Consider the following 19,403-nt stretch of genomic DNA (forward strand, 5'->3'; position numbering starts at 1 on the left):
ACCTACTTAAGTATAGATTTGAATTTAAATGTATCTGTATTTGCACCAATATTGATACATCACATTTGATAATAATGTCGTGTTTTCCGTTTCCAGATTAAATATCCCTTTATTTTTTAAAATTGCTAGCTCACGTCATATCCTACTTCCGGTCTGTAACCAAGGCTACATACACACGGCCATAGTCGCTGTTTTGGTTGTGATTGCTGACCATAATTTGTTTGATTAAACGCAGAGACAGGTAACATGAATATCTTGATCTTAATTCACCAACAATGCGTAGATTACCCATCTTGCAATGGTTGTTGACGTTGTTAAACGCAGAGTGGAAGCGTGTGATTTTAATTGACATGGATTTTTTCCTAATATGCTTTCACTTGCACTTCAGTCTTGACTGAAAGAATGTTTTGATGACTAGCATTTTAAAATGTTTCGAAACAAAAGGCCCGCATGAATTTTGATTAAAGTTAAAGTGTAGTGTAGAATATATGGTTTAAGTACCAATACATGTTGGACTAGCGTGTTAAATAGGCTTTGTCTTGTGTCTTGTGTGATTTTCAGAAATTGTTTATTAATGAAGATAAACTATTGTTGAATTCCGCCATTAACCTAGGCTATCAATGGCGTAAATACATAGTGTAATGTAGGGCTGTTGGAAATTTTCCCAGATTTATGGCTAAAAAAAATGATCGAAAAAGAAGCAGTTTTTCAGATTGCTTCATTTTCTGGGACAATCTTCTGGTTAATCAAATTGTTTGGAATGATTTGATTTAATAATGTGAGGAATACAAAATTGAAAATCTATCTTTACGAAATAGAGTCCAACAATACAATTTCTGGAATCGGTCTTATTATATTTTATTGCATTTGTTTGTAAATTGAGATATTATGTTAGGTGTTAAAAATAAACTGCTATTGTATACAGGATCTAACATCACATAAAGATGCCAGCTAAGAAGAAGAAGAAGTCAGGCAAACTTGCCAAAATGACAGAGGAGGAACGGATTGCGTATGAGGATCAGAAGCGCCTGGCTGAGGAAGAGATGAGGAAAAAGAAAGAGGACATGTTGGCTCAATTCATGAAAGTATGTATTCAATCTTATGCAACAAAAAGAAATGAACGTTATTCTTTTTGTCTGCTGCATGATCTCCCTGGACAGTGTATAACAAGTGAATGTTAATATAGGGTGATGTGGTACTATTTATCTGAAAACATCAACTCATTTTTCATTCAAGTGATACAACACTTTATGAGGGCAATATTTTCAGTGTGCCTCATTGACACAATGATTTTCAGGCTAAGAGCAGTCGTTAAAGATATAAAATATAGGACATGTGGCTTCCCTTGTCATGTGACCTGACCAAATTGAGATATTGAAAATAAAAATATTATTTTTTTCAAGTCCCAGTGAGATAAACATTTTATTTAACCAAAAGTAGATACTATAAGTCGAATGTGTTACCATATACAAAAATATCTTATAGTAGGAATATAAACTTTATAATGCAAGACTTTGCCTTCTACAACTGTTTTCTTTCCTAATTTAAGTCATTTTTCATACAGAAATCCACAAGGGTAATGATCTGTTTGACATAAGTATAATGTCATTTTGAGAATAATCAATGTCTGAGACATATAATCTTATGAACTGAAGAAATGTATGAAAAAAATGCTATGGTGAACTGCCTCATCTATTGCGCCAGTAAAAATATACAATTAGGCTTGCTGGCTTCGGGCCAAAGTATCAGCTAGACATTGCATTGATGTATGCTGCTTGTTAGAATGTAATCCCTGAAAGGCAACATCAGTTGCATTTTTATCTGATTGTGATACCAAGTTTACTGGATTGTTCTGTCTCATCAATAACACCATCTTCCCGAGGCAAGAGAGTTAACTGACTGCACAAGTCCAGTTTCCACCCTTGCCGAACTAGGCTGGACGTTCTAGGCTCAATCGTAGTACCATAGTGGCTATTATGAGTAATGTCCCTTCTATGTCCTTCCTATTGACCAATCAGACTCCACCTCTCATATCACTTGCAATAACGTCATCTATTAAATTAGAAAAGCCAAATTTCCGCTCTGTCTTTTCAAATAACTGGAGTTGTTTACTTTGTGGGAAATGTTTACTTTACAGGGAGTGTTTACTTTGTAGGGAGTGTTTACTTTGAGAACTCATTGTTCTCCATTTTTCCAGGATAAGCTTACGAAAGAGGAGAAAGCAAGCAAGTTCAACTTGAACAAACTGAACCATCAATGGAGAAACATCATGAGAGAGGCCAAGTCTAGAGAACTGAAGAAAGATATTGAGATTCTCAGCCAGACATTTGAGCGGGTTGTGGATCGGAAGGATGCTGTCATCAAATCTTTGGCCAAGGACATCATGGAGGCTGAGGAGCAGTACTCCATGGCACTCCGCAGCCACCTGCAGAATGTCGACAACTTGATAGGTAGGGCAAGCTGACATGATTCACTTTCGGTTTATATCATTCTCAGTGTCACTTCTATCTCTCTGTCTCACTCCCACTCTCCACATTACACACCCCTTCCATTGCTTGCTCTCTCTCTCTCTCTCTCTCTCTCTCTCTCTCTCTGACGGTCGGGTAGCCTCGAAGTTAAAGTGTTCGCCTGTCACGCCGAAGACCCGGGTTCGATTCCCGACATGGGTACAATATGTGAAGCCCATTTCTGGTGTCCCCCACCATGATATTGCTGGAATATTGCTAAAAGCGGCGTAAAACCATACTCGCTCTCTCTCTCTCCTGTCTCACTCACTCTCTCCATTTAACATGCTCTCACCATCATGCTTCCTCTCTCCATCTAATTCCCCCCTAACCATGCTAACTCTCTCTCTCTCTCCATTTAACATACTCACTCTCCGTCACACCCATTCTCTCCATTTAACATCCTCTCGCATCTTATTCCCTCTCTCCATCTCACTCTTTCCATCATGTTCCCCTTCTCCATCTCTCTCTCTGTGTCTCACTTCGTCTCACTCCGTCCCTCCTGTGTGCAGGCCTACAGCGCCAGAGGCTGGGGAAGGCCAAGCATGAGTACACGGAGGAGTTGGACATCATCATGGAGGAGTTTGACAGCGAGCGGGAGATGCTGTTGGAGCAGCACACGCAGGAGATGACCGATATTGATGACATCCTCTTCGCAATGGATCAGAACTTCCAGGAGGCTGAGAATGAGGCCAAGTCCGAGTTTCAGAGCATGCGGGACGAAATAAAAAACAAGGTCAGAGAAATGTACAACTTGTCTTAGTTTCATATCCGTGGGATTTCAGGTTAGGATTGGTCTCCAGCAACCTATGCTTGTCGTACAAGACAACTCTGGTTGGGTTATAAGGCTCAGTGACTTGGTTGATCGTGTGTCATCGCATCCTGACACTGTGGGTTGTTGCTCATAACATCAGTCACTGGTTTGTCAGGTCCAGACTTATTTACAGGCTGCCATCATGTAACTGAAATATTGCTGAGTGACATTTAAAGATATTTTTTATGTGTCCTGAAACAAACAAGACTTGGCCATTTATAAATAATAGATTTATCTCTGCCTTTTGTGTAATGCATGATAGTAATTTTATGACATGCCCTCCTCTGTAGTCTAGTGGATAGAGCATCTTCTTGGAGAGCAGAAGGCCGGTGGTTCCATCTCTGGCAGTGTCATACCAAAAGATGTTAAAAGATGTTACTTGTTGTTACCCTGCCTGCCACTGGTCATTAAGGGGATAAAACAAGTACTTGAATCTCACAGACTCTTAGTCTTACAATGCTGTATTTCATTGATTCTATTTCAGAACCTAGAAGAAAAGCATGCCCTGCGTGTTGTGTTGGAGTCTAAGGTGGATGACTTGTGGCAGCAGTTCAGGCAGGCCTTACAGAACTACAATGAGACCACTGAAGAACGCAAGACGGCATTCGAAACTCTCAAAGCCAAGGATGAAAAGAGTGCCCGGGAGATTGAGCTGCAAATGAGGAAGCTGCAGAGAATCTCAGTGAGTTCAAAAGTCAATGTGGGGGAAGGTGGAATTGTTAGGTTTGGCTGAAGAAGATTATTTACATTCGGTATGCACCGTTGTTCAACAGCTCACAGAAAATGTTAATAGGTTGATAGTGATAGCAATCATGGCCACTCATGTCATTCTCTCATGACCATGGTGCCGTTGTACAGAACAACCTAAGCGCTTCGATTGTCGTAAGTCTATGTTAGGGAATGGGAGTCATGATCACCTTAGCGCTAAGATCACTTGGTACCCCCGGGTCATCAAATAGTCAACTTGTGATACGATGTCTGCCTTTGCTTTATTCGTTAACAGGGGCAGTGGGGTAGCCTAGTGGTTAAAGCGTTTGCCTGTCATGCCAAAGACCCTGGTTCGATTCCCCACATGGGTACGATGTGTGAAGCCCATTCTGGTGTCCCCCGCCATATTGCTGAAATATTGCCACATCTTCACAAGGTGGACAATCATAAGCAATGGACCCTTGTTTAGGTTCCTTCTGTGTCTTTTGATTAGCTGGCTTCTAACAGAGTAACACTCATGTATTCCAGGACCAGATATCCGGGCTGAAAGGCAAGATGTCCTCCAATTCCAAAGAATGTGAGGAGAGAAACAGATCATTGAAAGAGGTAGGTACTCGACTTTTCATTCAAGGAATGGGAGATTCTTCTGTGAAGGTAATTTGGAAAGTGAAATGGTAACTTATTGGTTACACCTCGTCTGTTATGTTGGTTTTATTAATAAAACCAGACCAGCTCTTGTTCTACAGACGCAGTGTTCAACATTAAGCAAGGATGTCCATGGGTCCTGTCATAGCCCTAATGTCAGAATTTAGGGGGTTACCGGATACAAGTATTATAGGGTAAAACCTCAAGAACCAAAGGACCTCTTTTAATGTCTTCGTTCGCTTGTCACGCCGAAGACCAGGGTTCGATTCCCGACATGGGTACAATGTATGAAGCCCATTTCTGGTGTTCCTTGCCGTGATATTGCTGGAATATTGCTAAAAGCGGCGTAAAACCATACTCACTCACTCACTCACTTTTAATGTCTTGCTATGCACAAAGCATTTAAACATGGGAGTAGTGGTGTAACGATACGGCGATACAGTATTGTTACCTGATACAAGCCCAATACATCAATTTACAGGGTTTTACTTTGACTTACAAAAGTCAATCAAAGACTGGGCAGGAGTTGTGTATGTTTTTGTAGGTAAAAGAAACTGGCAGGAGATGGTGGTTTGGGTCATTATGGAGGAAAGGTCAAAGAAAGGCTAGACAGCCCCGGGTAGAACAGGTCTTCAGCAAACCCATGCTTGTCATAAAAGGCGACTATGCTTGTCGTAAAAGGCGACTAACAGGAACGGGTGGTCAGGCTCGCTGACTTGGTTGATACATGTCATCGATCCCAATTGCGTGGTTCGATGTTCATGATATTGATCACTGGATTGTCTGGTCCAGACTTGATTATTTACAGACCACCGTCATATAGCTGGAATATTGCTGAGTGTGGCGTTAAACAACAAACCAACCAACCAACCAACCAAAGCCACTTTGTGTCAAGACCCTGTACATAAGTGAGTCTGGACTCACTGAAGACATGTTGTGTTGTTGCAGGAGAGGGAGCGGATGCTGGCTCACTTCCAGGATCTCAAGGCCCAGATGAACAAGCTGAGGGATGCAGAGAGGGACAAGCTCACGAAGCTGACACTGGAGAGTAACGCCGCCATCAAGGAAATCAAGAGGCAGAAGGAAAAGGTAAAACCACACTCCAAACAGGAATTCTTCAATGTGACTACCCAACTTGAGAAATCAACATGATAGTCATTTCAGCCCTAGGGGGATTCTAGGTTAGAATTGGTTCCCAGTTGTAAGGCGTCTTACTGGATCGGGTGTCAGGCTCAATGACTTTATTAATTGTGGATTGGTCTTCATGATATCAGTCACATGATTGTCAGTCAAGACTGGATTATTTACAGGCTGCTGTCAAATAGCTGGTATAATGCTGAGTGTGGTGTTGAACAACAAACAATCAAACAATTAAGTTGTCTGAAGCATGTACTTGCCCAGATGAATATGACCTGTATTTTGTTGTATTCTTGAAACTTGGAAAGGGATGCTTCTATTCTTGGTTGTCATGCTAATTTACCAAAGGTTGCAAAACGCAGCTCTGAACTCATTATTGTACAGGAAGTTCTGTCTAGTTTTCAATGAGAGGGAACTAGCCAGCAGGTTTAACTGACCATGTCTGCATACCACTAACCCTTTGAAAATGTTGTTGACCAGGGGCCATCATGCTAGAGTTGACCTCCTGTGTGTGATGTCATACATTGACCCCTGTCTGAACTACTGGCCTGTGTGTGATGTCATACACTGACCCCTGTCTGAACTACTGGCCTGTGTGTGATGTCATACACTGACCCCTGCCTGAACTACTGGCCTGTGTGTGATGTCATACACTGACCCCTGTCTGAACTACTGGCCTGTGTGTGATGTCATACACTGACCCCTGTAAGACCTACTGGCCTGTGTGTGATGTCATACACTGATCCCTGTCTGAACTACTGGCCTGTGTGTGATGTCATACACTGACCCCTGTAAGACCTACTGGCCTGTGTGTGATGTCATACACTGATCCCTGTCTGAACTACTGGCCAGTGTGTGATGTCATACACTGACCCTAGTCTGAACTACTGGCCAGTGTGTGATGTCATACACTGACCCCTGTCTGAACTACTGGCCAGTGTGTGATGTCATACACTGACCTCTGTCTAACCAGCTGTCCTTGTCTGACCAGTGTTTAATGTCATACCCTGACCCCGGGCCAACCCACTGGCCATGTCTGAACAGTGTGTGATGTCGTACCCTGCCCACTGTTTACCCAAATGGCTATGTCTGACCAGTGTGTGATGTCTTACCCTGCCCACTTTTTACCCATCTGGCCATGTCTGACCAGTGTGTGATGTCTTATCCTGACCCCTGTCTAACCAACTGGCTATGTCTGACCAGTGTGTGATGTCTTACCCTGCCCACTTTTTACCCATCTGGCCATGTCTGACCAGTGTGTGATGTCTTATCCTGACCACTGTTTACCCAACAGGGCATGTCTAAACCTGTGTGTGATATCGTACTTACCCCTGCCTAACCAACTGGCCATGTCTGACCAGTGTGTGATATCGTACCCTGACCCCAGTTTAACCCCCTGGCCATGTCTGACCAGTGTGTGATGTCGTACCTTGCCCACTGTTTACCCAAATGGCCGTGTCTGACCAGTGTGTGATGTCATACACTGACCCCCGTCTGACCAACTGTCTGACCTGTGTGTGATGTCATACACTGACCCCTGTCTAACCAACTGGCCATGTCTGACCTGTGTGTGATGTCATACACTGACCCCCGTCTGACCAACTGTCTGACCTGTGTTTGGTGTCATACACTGACCCTGGTCTAACCCACTGGCTATGTCTGACCAGTGTGTGATGTCATACACTGACCCCTGTCTAACCAACTGTCTGACCTGTAAGTGCTGTTGCAGGCAGAGCAGATCATGCGGCTGGCGGAGATGTGTCGGAAGCTGGAGACAGAAGAGGAGAAGGTTCTGCCATTCTATGCATCCTCTCTGACAGCGGAGGAGATTGAGGATGTAGATGCAGCCATCTTGGAGCCACCTTCAGAGCCTCTTGCACTGGTACGTTGTTCCATACAGGTGTCTCTCCATCAGACATGTGAACTGCTTATTAGGTTGATGTACTAGGACAGGAGGAAAGTAGCATACACAAAAGGATGGAGATGGGGCTGTGGACTGGTGGGCTGCAGTGTCATACCTGTGATATTTCTGTATGTTATGTGGCTTCATTCTCCAAAAGGGGCGGTCGGGTAGCCTATTGGTGAAATCGTTTGCTCCTCCCGAAGACCCGGGTTCGATTCCCCACGTGGATACAATGTGTGAAGCCCATTTCTGGCGTCCCTGATATTACTGGAATATTGCTAAAAACGGGATAAAACCATACTCACTAACTCACTGATTCCCCAAAAGAACACTGAAAAGGGTTCTTGACTGATAATTGTTTCTTGTACTTGTACAAGATTCTTACTGTCTAACCAATAGTTTGCAGAATTTCTGTGTAAGTTTACTGATTTGTTTATTTAGGTGATCCATGAATACTCTTCTCTGGAGAACTTCTGGAAACGTCACAACAAGGTGCTGCTGGATAAACTTGCCCTTGATAAGGAGAAACAGACTCTTGTCCAGGAGAACCAACAGCTCCGTACTCTTCTCAAGCAGTACCTGGACGGAATCTCCGTCAACGATGAGATCCTGTCTCAAGTCAACCCACTGTTCATTGTCAACAACAAGACCAATGTCAAGTGAGTTTGCCTTTTGAATTTTGGGGGAATATGATTTGTTGAGAATTTTATTTCATCACACATCCTTTCATTAAAGATGCACTTGGAGCTTTCCTCCCACATCAAGCTGACAATATGACTGAAATACTGTTCAAAGCGGCGTGAACCCAAACTCACTTACTCAATAGATGAGCATTGCATGTTTCATTCTGTTTGGGCAGGAGAGAAAAAGGATGTACCCATAGAGGCAATTATAATGGTGCTATGTCTCAGCAATTCTCACTGAGCATCATGACTTGTCAAGTCTTTGACAGGCATTTAGAAGTGATACACATGAATGATACAATTCATGATACGGAGGAGAATTTATGGATGTCAACTTCTTTATTATGAGGAACACAACTGGAATCAACTGGTAAGCATATACTTCAAAACACTGTGTTCCTCATAATAAAGAAGTTGACATCCATAAATTCTCCTCCGTATCATGAATTGTCTTTTGTGTTGAGTGCGTGCCAATTGCTCCATTGTTTTCATTGCTTGCGAAGCAGCCCCAGCTACACGTCTCCATGGGTCTCCATATCAATGCATTGTCACTAATATTAAAAGACAAGGTCATCCATTGTTCATGAGATGACAGACAGTTTTACATGACATTGTTTCAATAGTGGATAGGCTGGGTTGATGTATTCATTTCCATCAGGAAACCCACATTTTTCTACATTTGCTCAGTTGGAAAGACGATGGAAAATGTATGGAAACCCCTCCTCACAACTCAGAATTATGGATTATGTCCCTCTTGTAAAAATGTTGAAATTGTCGTGGCATTTACAAAATTATTTCACTCAAGATTATAGTAATCCCTGTTACCTGTAGTGACCTCAGATTTCTGGCATGGCTAAGTGACACAAATCTCCACTGTAAATTGCTACACCTTACACGACTGGGGCACTTGTGTCATAGATTTCTGGCATGGGTAAGTGACGCAAATCTCCACAGCAAATTGCTGCACCTTAGACGACTGGGACACTTGTGTCATAGGTTTCTGGCATGGGTTAGTGACACAAATCTCCACTGCAAATTGCTGCACCTTAGACGACTGGGGCAATTGTGTCATAGGTTTCTGGCATGGGTAAGTGACACAAATCTCCACTGCAAATTGCTGCACCTTAGACGACTGGGACACTTGTGTCATAGGTTTCTGACATGGGTAAGTGACACAAATCTCCACAGCAAACTGCTGCACCTTAGACGACTGGGACACTTGTGTCATAGGTTTCTGGCATGGGTTAGTGACACAAATCTCCACTGTAAATTGCTGCACCTTAGACGACTGGGACACTTGTGTCATAGGTTTCTGGCATGGGTTAGTGACACAAATCTCCACTGTAAATTGCTGCACCTTAGACTTGGACACTTGTGTCAAAGGTTTCTGACATGGGTAAGTGACACAAATCTCCACAGCAAATTGCTGCACCTTAGACGACTGGGACACTTGTGTCATAGGTTTCTGGCATGGGTTAGTGACACAAATCTCCGCTGTAAATTGCTGCACCTTAGACGACTGGGACACTCGTGTCATAGATTTCTGACATGGGTAAGTGACACAAATCTCTACTGCAAATTGCTGCACCTTAGACGACTGGGACACTCGTGTCATAGATTTCTGACATGGGTAAGTGACACAAATCTCCACAGCAAATTGCTGCACCTTAGACGACTTGGACACTTGTGTCATAGATTTCTGGCATCGCTAAGTGACACAAATCTCCACTGTAAATTGCTGCACCTTAGACAACTGGGACACTTGTGTCATAGGTTTCTGGCATGGGTAAGTGACACAAATCTCCACTGTAAATTGCTGCACCTTAGATGACAGCCCCCATGCCATGTGGAACTAGATGAGAGAAACATTCAGTCATTTGTTGTTGTTTTTCAGGTTGAACATCCCAGTTGTTGATCCTCGTATCAGACGCCCTCCTCCCCAGACTGTCGTGGAAGCAGCTCACATCGTCAAGCACATCCTTCCTTCATGAATATATGGCCGAGTACATCCATCATTTATTGTTCGCACAGGCATCGGATAGGAACGTGGCCCCCACAACTTTCTCAACAGTTACCTCAACACAAACTCAATTTAGGCTTACCTACTTAGAGAAGTTTAATATTTACATATTTCTTTGAAATGAACAATTTTTGGTATTAATTTAGTTTCAGTGGAAGTTTCATCAACAAGTCGGTGTTCATTTTAATCTCCAAAACATGGAATATCATCTCCATTGATGTTGTTTTAATTTATATTTAATTTTAACCACAATTTAATTTTTTGTTGTTGACCATTTTTTAATCGTAAAATTAAGAAATACTATTGGCGTTATATTGTTGTGTAATTGTGCAAGGTTTATGTGGGGGCCCACATATTGTTTCTATATTGTCTGTGATATTTGTTATGCTTGTGATGGAGTATATTTGTCTCCATCAAACTGTAAAGTGTTGCATGTAAATTGCTAATAATATATGTAAATACAAACGTGTTGTGTGACATCTGTTTTGTTACTGAAATGTATTATGATAAAATTATGAAATTGTAATGTTTTGTAGATGGAAATCAAATTTTGATTCTTAACTTCAAATAAACAGTAATCAATCTATACGTAATCTGTGCTATTGTGATGTTTACAAGAAAATAGATGAAACGCAACCAACCTCTTGTATTCCATCAAACAATCAGCGTTCAGTCTGACACACAAGAAACGACCGCTTGAGGCAGATCTTAAATACTTCTTCTTTGGGGATCAAGCATGGGCGTCTTTGACTCAGCTTGATGTATCGTCATGTATATCATTTGTAATTATGACAGATGTCACCTGACTGACACACTGTCACATTTTGATAAATCATGATACATATGCTAGGAGGTGATCTCCAAACACAACAACTTTTCCAAGCTATATGAAAGTTTTAAGAATAAATCATATGAGTGAGTGAGTGAGTATGGTTTTACGCTGCTTTTAGCAATATTCCAGCAATATCACGGCGGGGGTCACCAGAAATGGGCTTCACACATTGTACCCATGTCGGGAATCGAACCCGGGTCTTCGGCGTGACGAGCGAACGCTTTAACCACTATGCTACCCGACCGCCCCTCATATGAGTTAATAGTGTTATAACACTTTAAATGGATTATTAGTCGGTATTCTGTAATGATTTGAATCACATTCGATGATTAAATCAAATCCAGTATCAATAGTCTCTCTCTCTATATATACATGTACATAGCTACAATGTCTACAAAGACATAATTTTCAGCTACTTGGGGGAATATTGTCCGTGGACCTTGCATAAAACTTTTTAAAAATCCAATTTTGAATCAAGTGATTTGTTCACATTTTGTCTGCCAAGTTCACAAAGTTTGAAATCTTAGATACATCTTTGTGATGAATTTGAGATCATCTCAGAACCAGATACAAGCTGTCTGTTGGACATTTGCAATACCTCTCAAAACAACAGATCCACACATTCCATTGTCATGCACAATGCTACTTATTGCAAAACCTTCCACATGAGTGTAGAGTAAATATGGATTGACGCCGCTTTTAGCAATATTCCAGCAATGTCACAGCGGGGGACACCAGAAATGGTTTTCACACACTGTACCCATGTCGGGAATCAACCTGGGTCTTCAGCGTGACGAGCGACCTCTTTAACCACTAGGCTACCTTCTACATTATATGTATTCTCTGTATGTGCTTAAAATAGGGCGTCTGTCCAGGGAGCAGAAGGTCGGTGTTTCAATCTCCCAGGCCAGTCATACCAAAAGACGTTAATAAATGGTACTTATTGTTATCCTGCCTGGCGCTTGGCATTAAGGGGCTAAAACAAGCACTAGTCGGCTCGGATTCAGTATACTGTGTCCAAGTGGGGTATTCATGTTAAACTGCGGCTTGGTATCGCAGTGGACTAGCACTACCAAACTGGACTATTTCTGGACTAGTACAACAGCCACGCCCACACACAGTGTATGCATATGAGTGAAATAATCTTGAAAGCAGCCCCAAAACCCCATTTCTCCTCAGGTCACCTGAGTTTTGTCAAAGTAATAGATTGTGTTTTGGTCTGGCTAAGGTAGGCCGATGTGTTTTATAGCTATAATCATGGGGTTTTATCAAGTAAGTGGTGGTGTTAAAAAGGATAGGTCCCAGTAGGGGGTCACGGGTGGCCCAGTCGCTGTGCTGAGTTACGTCCCTTGGGCACTCCAGAAACCTATGATTGTGGCTTCGAATGTTTCTAGGTTTGTCAGCACCATACCCGTGCTCGTGGGTTTCACCGAAGTGGTAAACGTCTGAGACCTGCATCACTTCGGGCTTTCCTCCCACATTAAGCTGACACGCTGTTATAATAACTGGAATACTGTTAAAAGCGCCGTTTAACCCAACTCACTCACTCACTCACTCGTACAATTCACAATCCAGGAATTGAGGGGAAACCAGTGACACCAGGACGCTTTAAGACTTTAGCGGTGGTCCAAGAAAGGTCATGGTCAAAGTGGAGATTTAACTTAAAAAGTGGAGCACTGTTATTTCCGTATATCTCATGATGTTACAGTATTAGATTGTGAGTGAATTGGGATTAAGGCTGCTTTGAACGCTATTTCAGTTATATCACAGGTTATCAACTTAGACGAGAACCACTTTAGTGAATCCCAGACAAAACCCTTAAATCATAAACACAGCCAGGATTTGAACCCATGATCTAACATTTCTGTCAGGCCAGAACTGGGTCTGGTAATAATGAGTGAGTTTGGGTTCAGGCTGCAGTGAATAGTATTTCAATATACCATATTCGACTTAATAAGCGCCACGCTCTAATAAGCGCCCACGGCGATATTTGCTAATATATAGGCTAGTGAACAATCCCAATTAGCACCCCTTCCGATTGATCAATGTACACAAGACCGATTTATTCGTGTATAATACGCACTCGTGTGTAATATGTACCCTTAATTATGGGCAGTTAAATTCTGGAAAAATATATTTGTCGCATATAAACATTTCAGGCTGTCAGCATAAACCACGGAATTTATCTTTCAACTGTTTTTTTTCCACCAAAATAATATTCTAGTAAGAGCCCCCTATTTTTAATTTTGAGAGCGCTTATTACGTCGAATACGGTAGTCACAGCGTATATATAACATAAAGCATACAACTGAATACCTTGGTTTTAGTTGGTTTAGTTTGGCCAAACATTTCGCTCGTCAGATACCAGAACTTTTAACTCGTTTCATAAAATGGTATTAAACGGGAGTTCATCTGGGTATTTGGTATTCATTAGAAACATTGAGTTAATAAAACTCGTATCAGTGTATTGTTTACGTCATTAGGACTGCATCGTTGACGTCATTCGAATCGTATTGTAATGTTGGTAGGGTCGGAATGACGTCACACTAGCAACGACGTTGTACCTGGAGATTGTTGATGTCTTTCAACAATCGTGGTTTTCTTAAAGGGTATTCACACGGTACAACTTGTCGTATGCAATTAGTTGCACGAACTGAAGTCATTCGGCATTCACACAAGGTTGAGATGGATACACCTCGGATCTCGCGAGATCTCTGACAAAAAGCACGTGATTCACTACGTTAATACCGGAATCCGAGTTAATTTTCAGGCACACAGTTTTGGAAAATTGAACGCTGTGGTCGTGATCGATGCATTATTCTAAAGGGGAGTTTCAAAGGGTTGAAAAAGAATGGGTAGTGCTGGCACTCGCCATTTAGATGACAAGTTATTTTTCTGACACAATTTAAAAAAAAATCTGGGTCAACCCCCGACTGTAAAATGACGTAGGGATGAAGAATAATAAATTTCCCATCTGATTATGTGTGATTAACTGCAAGTATTAAACCGATATTTAGTTGCAGGAATAGGTGCTGTCAGATATTTCGTTATGCCTTTAAAAGGAGCACATTTCGCAATCTTTTATCGTACGCTGACTTATTACAGTAGTGTGCGATGATTTGTTTATATTTTACAACTTTACCGTAAGAAAATACTGCCTCCTTTCTGAAGGACATACATATAAATTAAATGGATTATGCTTGTGTATAACATTGTACATTCGATACGAAAAATAACTTGCCATAAATGAAGAAAATCGATTTTCCTCTTTGACGTTAAAAAAGTGGTGGTGAAATGGTGCTTTAACGTCGCGTTTAAGATTATTGCACTTATATAGTGATGTGTGTATATATATATATATATATATATATATGTGTGTGTGTGTGTGTGTGTGTGTGTGTGTGTGTGTGTGTGTGTGTGTGTGTGTGTGTGTGTTTGTACTAGTCCGGACTAATGCCCGATTTATAGTGAAAGCCCACTGAGATCTGAGAAAGCCAAGCGCCAGACAGGGTAACAACAAGTACCATCATTTAACGTCTTTTGGTATGACGCGGACGGGGATCGAGCCCCGAACCTTCCACTCTCTGAGCGGACACTCTGCCACAAGACCACGGAGGCGGTCTATAGCGTTTGAAACCAGGTCCCACTAAGACACACCGAGCCGACCAGTCCTTGATTTGGCCCATTAATGCGGAGCGCAACAAGAACAATCTTTTAACGTCTTTTGGTGTGACATTGCCGGATATCGAACCACCGACCTCCTGTCTCCGGGCAGACGCCCTATCCACTTCACCATGGAGTGGGTCGGGTCACACAAGTAATGCAACGTCCACGTAGATGGCGACCAGTAATTAACCCAAGAGTGATAATTCAACGGCTTGGAAAAATGGATTGTTGTTTTCGGGAAAGGATTCATTGCTGTTATTCATCAACATTAAAGTCAAATCACATTTCTACAGCTGCATTTTGTATTGCCTAGGGACAGAGCAAAGATAGTTAAGCTGTTGTGAGAGGTTTGTCATTCTGGGGGAAAAGGCATTTATGTACTATTTTGACAAATGAAAAAAGCCCGAGGTCAAAGGAATGTGTGAAGGTGTTATCTCATGACGGATAGTTTTTTTTAATGCGACCAGGCTTATGCGTCTCCAAACTGGTCTACCGAATAGGTACCAAATTGATTAAAACGGCAACAGATTTCGTTGCCGAAACGGCACCATATATATTTTTCCTTATATGGACTCTGCAGAGATTTCTAATGGAAAGGGTTTTGTCGTTTTTATTTACTTATATATTAAGGATTGATCACGGGCATTGCTAGTTCCTTTTTGGTTGCTGCATGGTCTGTTCATGTGTGCTGATCATGCGAGGTTTTACTGTTATCGTAACCTTTTGCAAATTAACACGATTTGTCATACAAATGTGTGATTATGGGCCACTGTATATGACAGTTATTATCTTGAAATTAAAACAGGGTATCGTGAATTCCAACATAGTAACTTGAAGTTCCAAATTAGCATCTTGATGTTTCAAGAAAGATAAATGTATGATATGACCCTAGCAGGCTTCCGTATCCAACCGCATGACATGGTTAAGTGTCGAATAAATCCAAGCCTGATTTAATATGCATATTTCGCTTCTTAATCTGCAAACATAATGTATTGCCGCTTCGAGACACTCATCAGCAAGAACTTTAACGACTTTTTGGAATTTCTCATTTGAAGTCAACAATAGTTGACAATAGGTGGCGTCTTGTTGCCTCCAAAGCAGTACATTAACCCTTTCAGGTTGTTATTGCACTTTGAATTTCAACATGGTACCTCCAGGGAGTCTCCACTTTACCTATTTAAAGAGTATAAGCAGATCTTCGGCTATGTGAAGGAAAATACTGATGAGAATCACAGAACACTATGCAATTTTCGACTACCGTCCCATTCTTCACACATTGAAACAGGACGCCACGGAAACAATCGTCGGACAAAGCGAAGATGCAAGTCAGCTTGTTGTACCACATTCACCGCTGTTTCTACGCTCACATGGATATTTTCTAATTATAACACAGTATAAATGTGCAACATCTTATTGTTCAGTTCGGCGAAACGGTTGTGGCTGTCGCGTTGGTGTATTTTACATACATCCTATACCCATCAAAAAGTATTGAGGAGAAATTGTTTCGTGCTGCAACTTCTGCTATGGAAGTAATTATGTGCTCAACACCCTTCTGATTGACATGAATACGCTGCAATGTTGTTTTTTTTGATCCAATACATTATGGTTTTCAACACTTATGTCGCTTGGGGACCAGGGCCCGTTCCACAAAGCGATCGTAGCACTAAGACTTTAACATAGACTTACGACAATCGTAGCGCTTCAATCGCTTTGCGGAACAGGACCCTGGCCAATGTACAGCACTCGACACAGAGACAAAGACCCGGATGTCGAGTTATCAACATTCGGGAAGACAATAGCATGTATAGTACATGCGGGTAAAAAATTATTATCAGTTTGTGTGACTACCGTTTTGTTATTCTGGTTCGTTTGTGTGTTTTCGCGCGTAGCATCGATCGATTGGGAGTCGTTTTTAAGGTTGCGGAAACGGTGGAGATGTGTCGCTCAGGTGCCTAGATCTTTGATCATTGTAATTGTTTGTGTTCGATTACACAATCCGAGTTGATAACTGTCCTTGTTTGGTCTGCACCATGCTGAAAGACGATCTACGATCTGCTTCACCTTTGATTTACCTCCACATTAAGCTGACACGTTATAGCAATGTTATACAAGGCATCGTCAATTCTCCGGGGATCTGCATACACAACGACCCGTTCCCAGCTCTCGCAAGCTTGTTTAGTTGGTTAATTAGCGACTTCACCAAATACACTGAGGGCCAAAAGAAACGTTACCAACATTAACTGATTTGCCACTTTGAAACAAAGATGCCAACCTTTTCAAAAACAATACAGAACACATCTCACGAATACAGCCTTCATGTTCTCTGTCGTTCTCTGCACGTGCTCTGCGGATTTTGGGAGATATTCGTGTTTTTCAGCAATTTTGTAAAACATTCTTTCCCAAATTATCGTGCAATTTCCGGGTATAAATTACGCACGGATCTGTTCCCTATCATTGGTTGCGATGATTAACACCAACGAACATGCCAAGACTGACCGCTGTCCAGAGGGAGAGAGCCATAGGTATGCTGCATATGGGAGCGACACAGAGAGCGGTTGCCATTAATATGAACTGCTCCAAGATGACCATTACCAGACTGGTCGCACGTCTCCTACAGACTGGCAGAACCGCAGACAGACCACGGAGTGGCAGACCAAAGGATGACCGCCTTTTACGGGTACTTCATCTGTGGAACAGATTTCTTACTGTGACGTCATCAGCTGCCAACAGACAAACAGTGACCAGACGACTACGACATTATGGTCTCCGGGCTTATCCCCCTTTCAAGGGCATGACCTTGACCCGTCAACATCGACGTGCCAGTTTGACGTGGTGCAGGCAAACTCAGCGATGGCAACAAAGGGAATGGCGGCGAGTGCTGTTTAGCGACGAGAGCAGGTTCCAACTCTTCAAACCTGATGGGCGGATGCGAGTTTATCGACGATGCGGGGAACGTACGGCTCCTTGTTGTGTCCAGGAGGTTGAACCTTACGGGGGCGGAAGTGTGATGGCCTGGGGCGGCATTTGCGGTGACGAGAAAACGGAACTTGTCATCATCGAAGGCAATCTGACAGCACAACGCTACATTGACAATATCTTACGGCCAGTGGTTCTTCCTTTCATCCAGCATTAACAACGGGCGGTGTTCCAACAAGATAACGCCACACCCCATAAAGCCCGTATTACTAGAGACTTCCTCAACGCCAACAACGTGACTGTCCTGCCGTGGCCAGCTCGATCACCAGATCTTTCACCCCTCTCAGGGACCAGCTGTGGCGTCGTCTTCGGAAACGTCAAGATCCTACCTTCACGAGACAAGCGTTGATCGTTGCCCTCCATGAGGAATGAAATCGGATACCTGCAGTCGATGTGAGGACGCTTGTCTACTCAGTTTGACGCCGCATTCGAAGATGCATTGCCGCTCATGGAGGTCATATCCCGTATTGAACGGTCTGGGCCGTCGTCACCTTAAAGTTGTAACCAATGTTTTTGATCGAATAGTGAACGAATGACCCCTTGTCAAGAAATGTCCCTGTTGGAGGTTAAGGACTTTGTTGTTGAATTAGTAAATTCGCATTTTACTGTTCTGAATGATGACTTTCTACAATACAATTGTTATTGCTGCTTCAAATTGTGTTGGTCATATTTTATCCTAGAAATATCGTTGGTAACGTTTCTTTTGGCCGTCAGTTTATTTCCGTATTTCTTCTCGGGTGATGGGGATGATTATGTTCCCAAACCCGTGAATTAGTGACGATGTTAAGTCGGTAAATAATCACAGAATGAAGTAAACTCGTTTTAGATTAACATAATCACTCCAGTATCGACAAATTGTTATCGTCTTGATGATGTTCGAACAAACGGTATCACACAGATTCCTAACAAGGGGAGATTCTGTTAGAGGTTTAATCAACAACAGTTTACAAACAAGTAATTTCATGCAGCTGTTTTCGTCTGTGCCTTTGCGCTTCGTATCGCAATCTTCAACTGAAAAAAATAACATTGGAACCATCAGTACACCAATGTACCAGCCAAGTTTATGATGTATGCCATGTATCCGGTTTGACAATCACATCAAAGAGGTTTGTAGACGTTTCGACTGGTTAAAGCTTTAAATCTAAATGCAATCAAATTGATGTTACTAAGGATTGACACAAAACACTTAAGTATGTCATTTTAACCATACAAAGAAACCTTCTATTTAACATGGTATTTTAAGTACATATTAATATGCTTTCTCCAGTACATAAATCTAGTCGTCAATACGTGTTCTCAACTACATAAATCTAGTCTTCAACACGTGTTCTCAAGTACATAAATCTAGTCGTCAATACGTGTTCTCAACCACATAAATCTAGTCTTCAATACGTGTTCTCAAGTACATAAATCTAGTCTTCAATACGTGTTCTCAACTACATAAATCTAATCCTCAATACGCAATTTTATTTAGTTTCAAGTTAAATACTATGTGATAACTACTCACTTGGAGTT

At 42.0% G+C, this 19,403-nt stretch overlaps 1 protein-coding gene across 1 annotated transcript; it reads left to right on the forward strand.

The window, feature by feature from the left end:
• The first annotated feature begins 155 nt into the window (after positions 1-155).
• On the forward strand, positions 156-10,951 carry LOC139472308 (dynein regulatory complex subunit 2-like). Its single transcript, XM_071254752.1, has 10 exons — positions 156-241; positions 926-1,085; positions 2,198-2,450; positions 3,017-3,240; positions 3,803-4,000; positions 4,555-4,632; positions 5,620-5,760; positions 7,538-7,690; positions 8,153-8,370; positions 10,289-10,951. The coding sequence occupies exons 2-10, from the start codon at positions 945-947 to the stop codon at positions 10,383-10,385; spliced, it is 1,503 nt and encodes a 500-aa protein (XP_071110853.1). The 5' UTR covers positions 156-241; positions 926-944; the 3' UTR covers positions 10,386-10,951.
• Positions 10,952-19,403: the final 8,452 nt, after the last annotated feature.

The sequence above is a fragment of the Haliotis cracherodii genome, unplaced genomic scaffold, assembly GCF_022045235.1.
Source record: "Haliotis cracherodii isolate W230 unplaced genomic scaffold, xgHalCrac1.p SCAF_24, whole genome shotgun sequence".
NCBI classification, from domain to species: Eukaryota; Metazoa; Mollusca; class Gastropoda; order Lepetellida; family Haliotidae; genus Haliotis; species Haliotis cracherodii.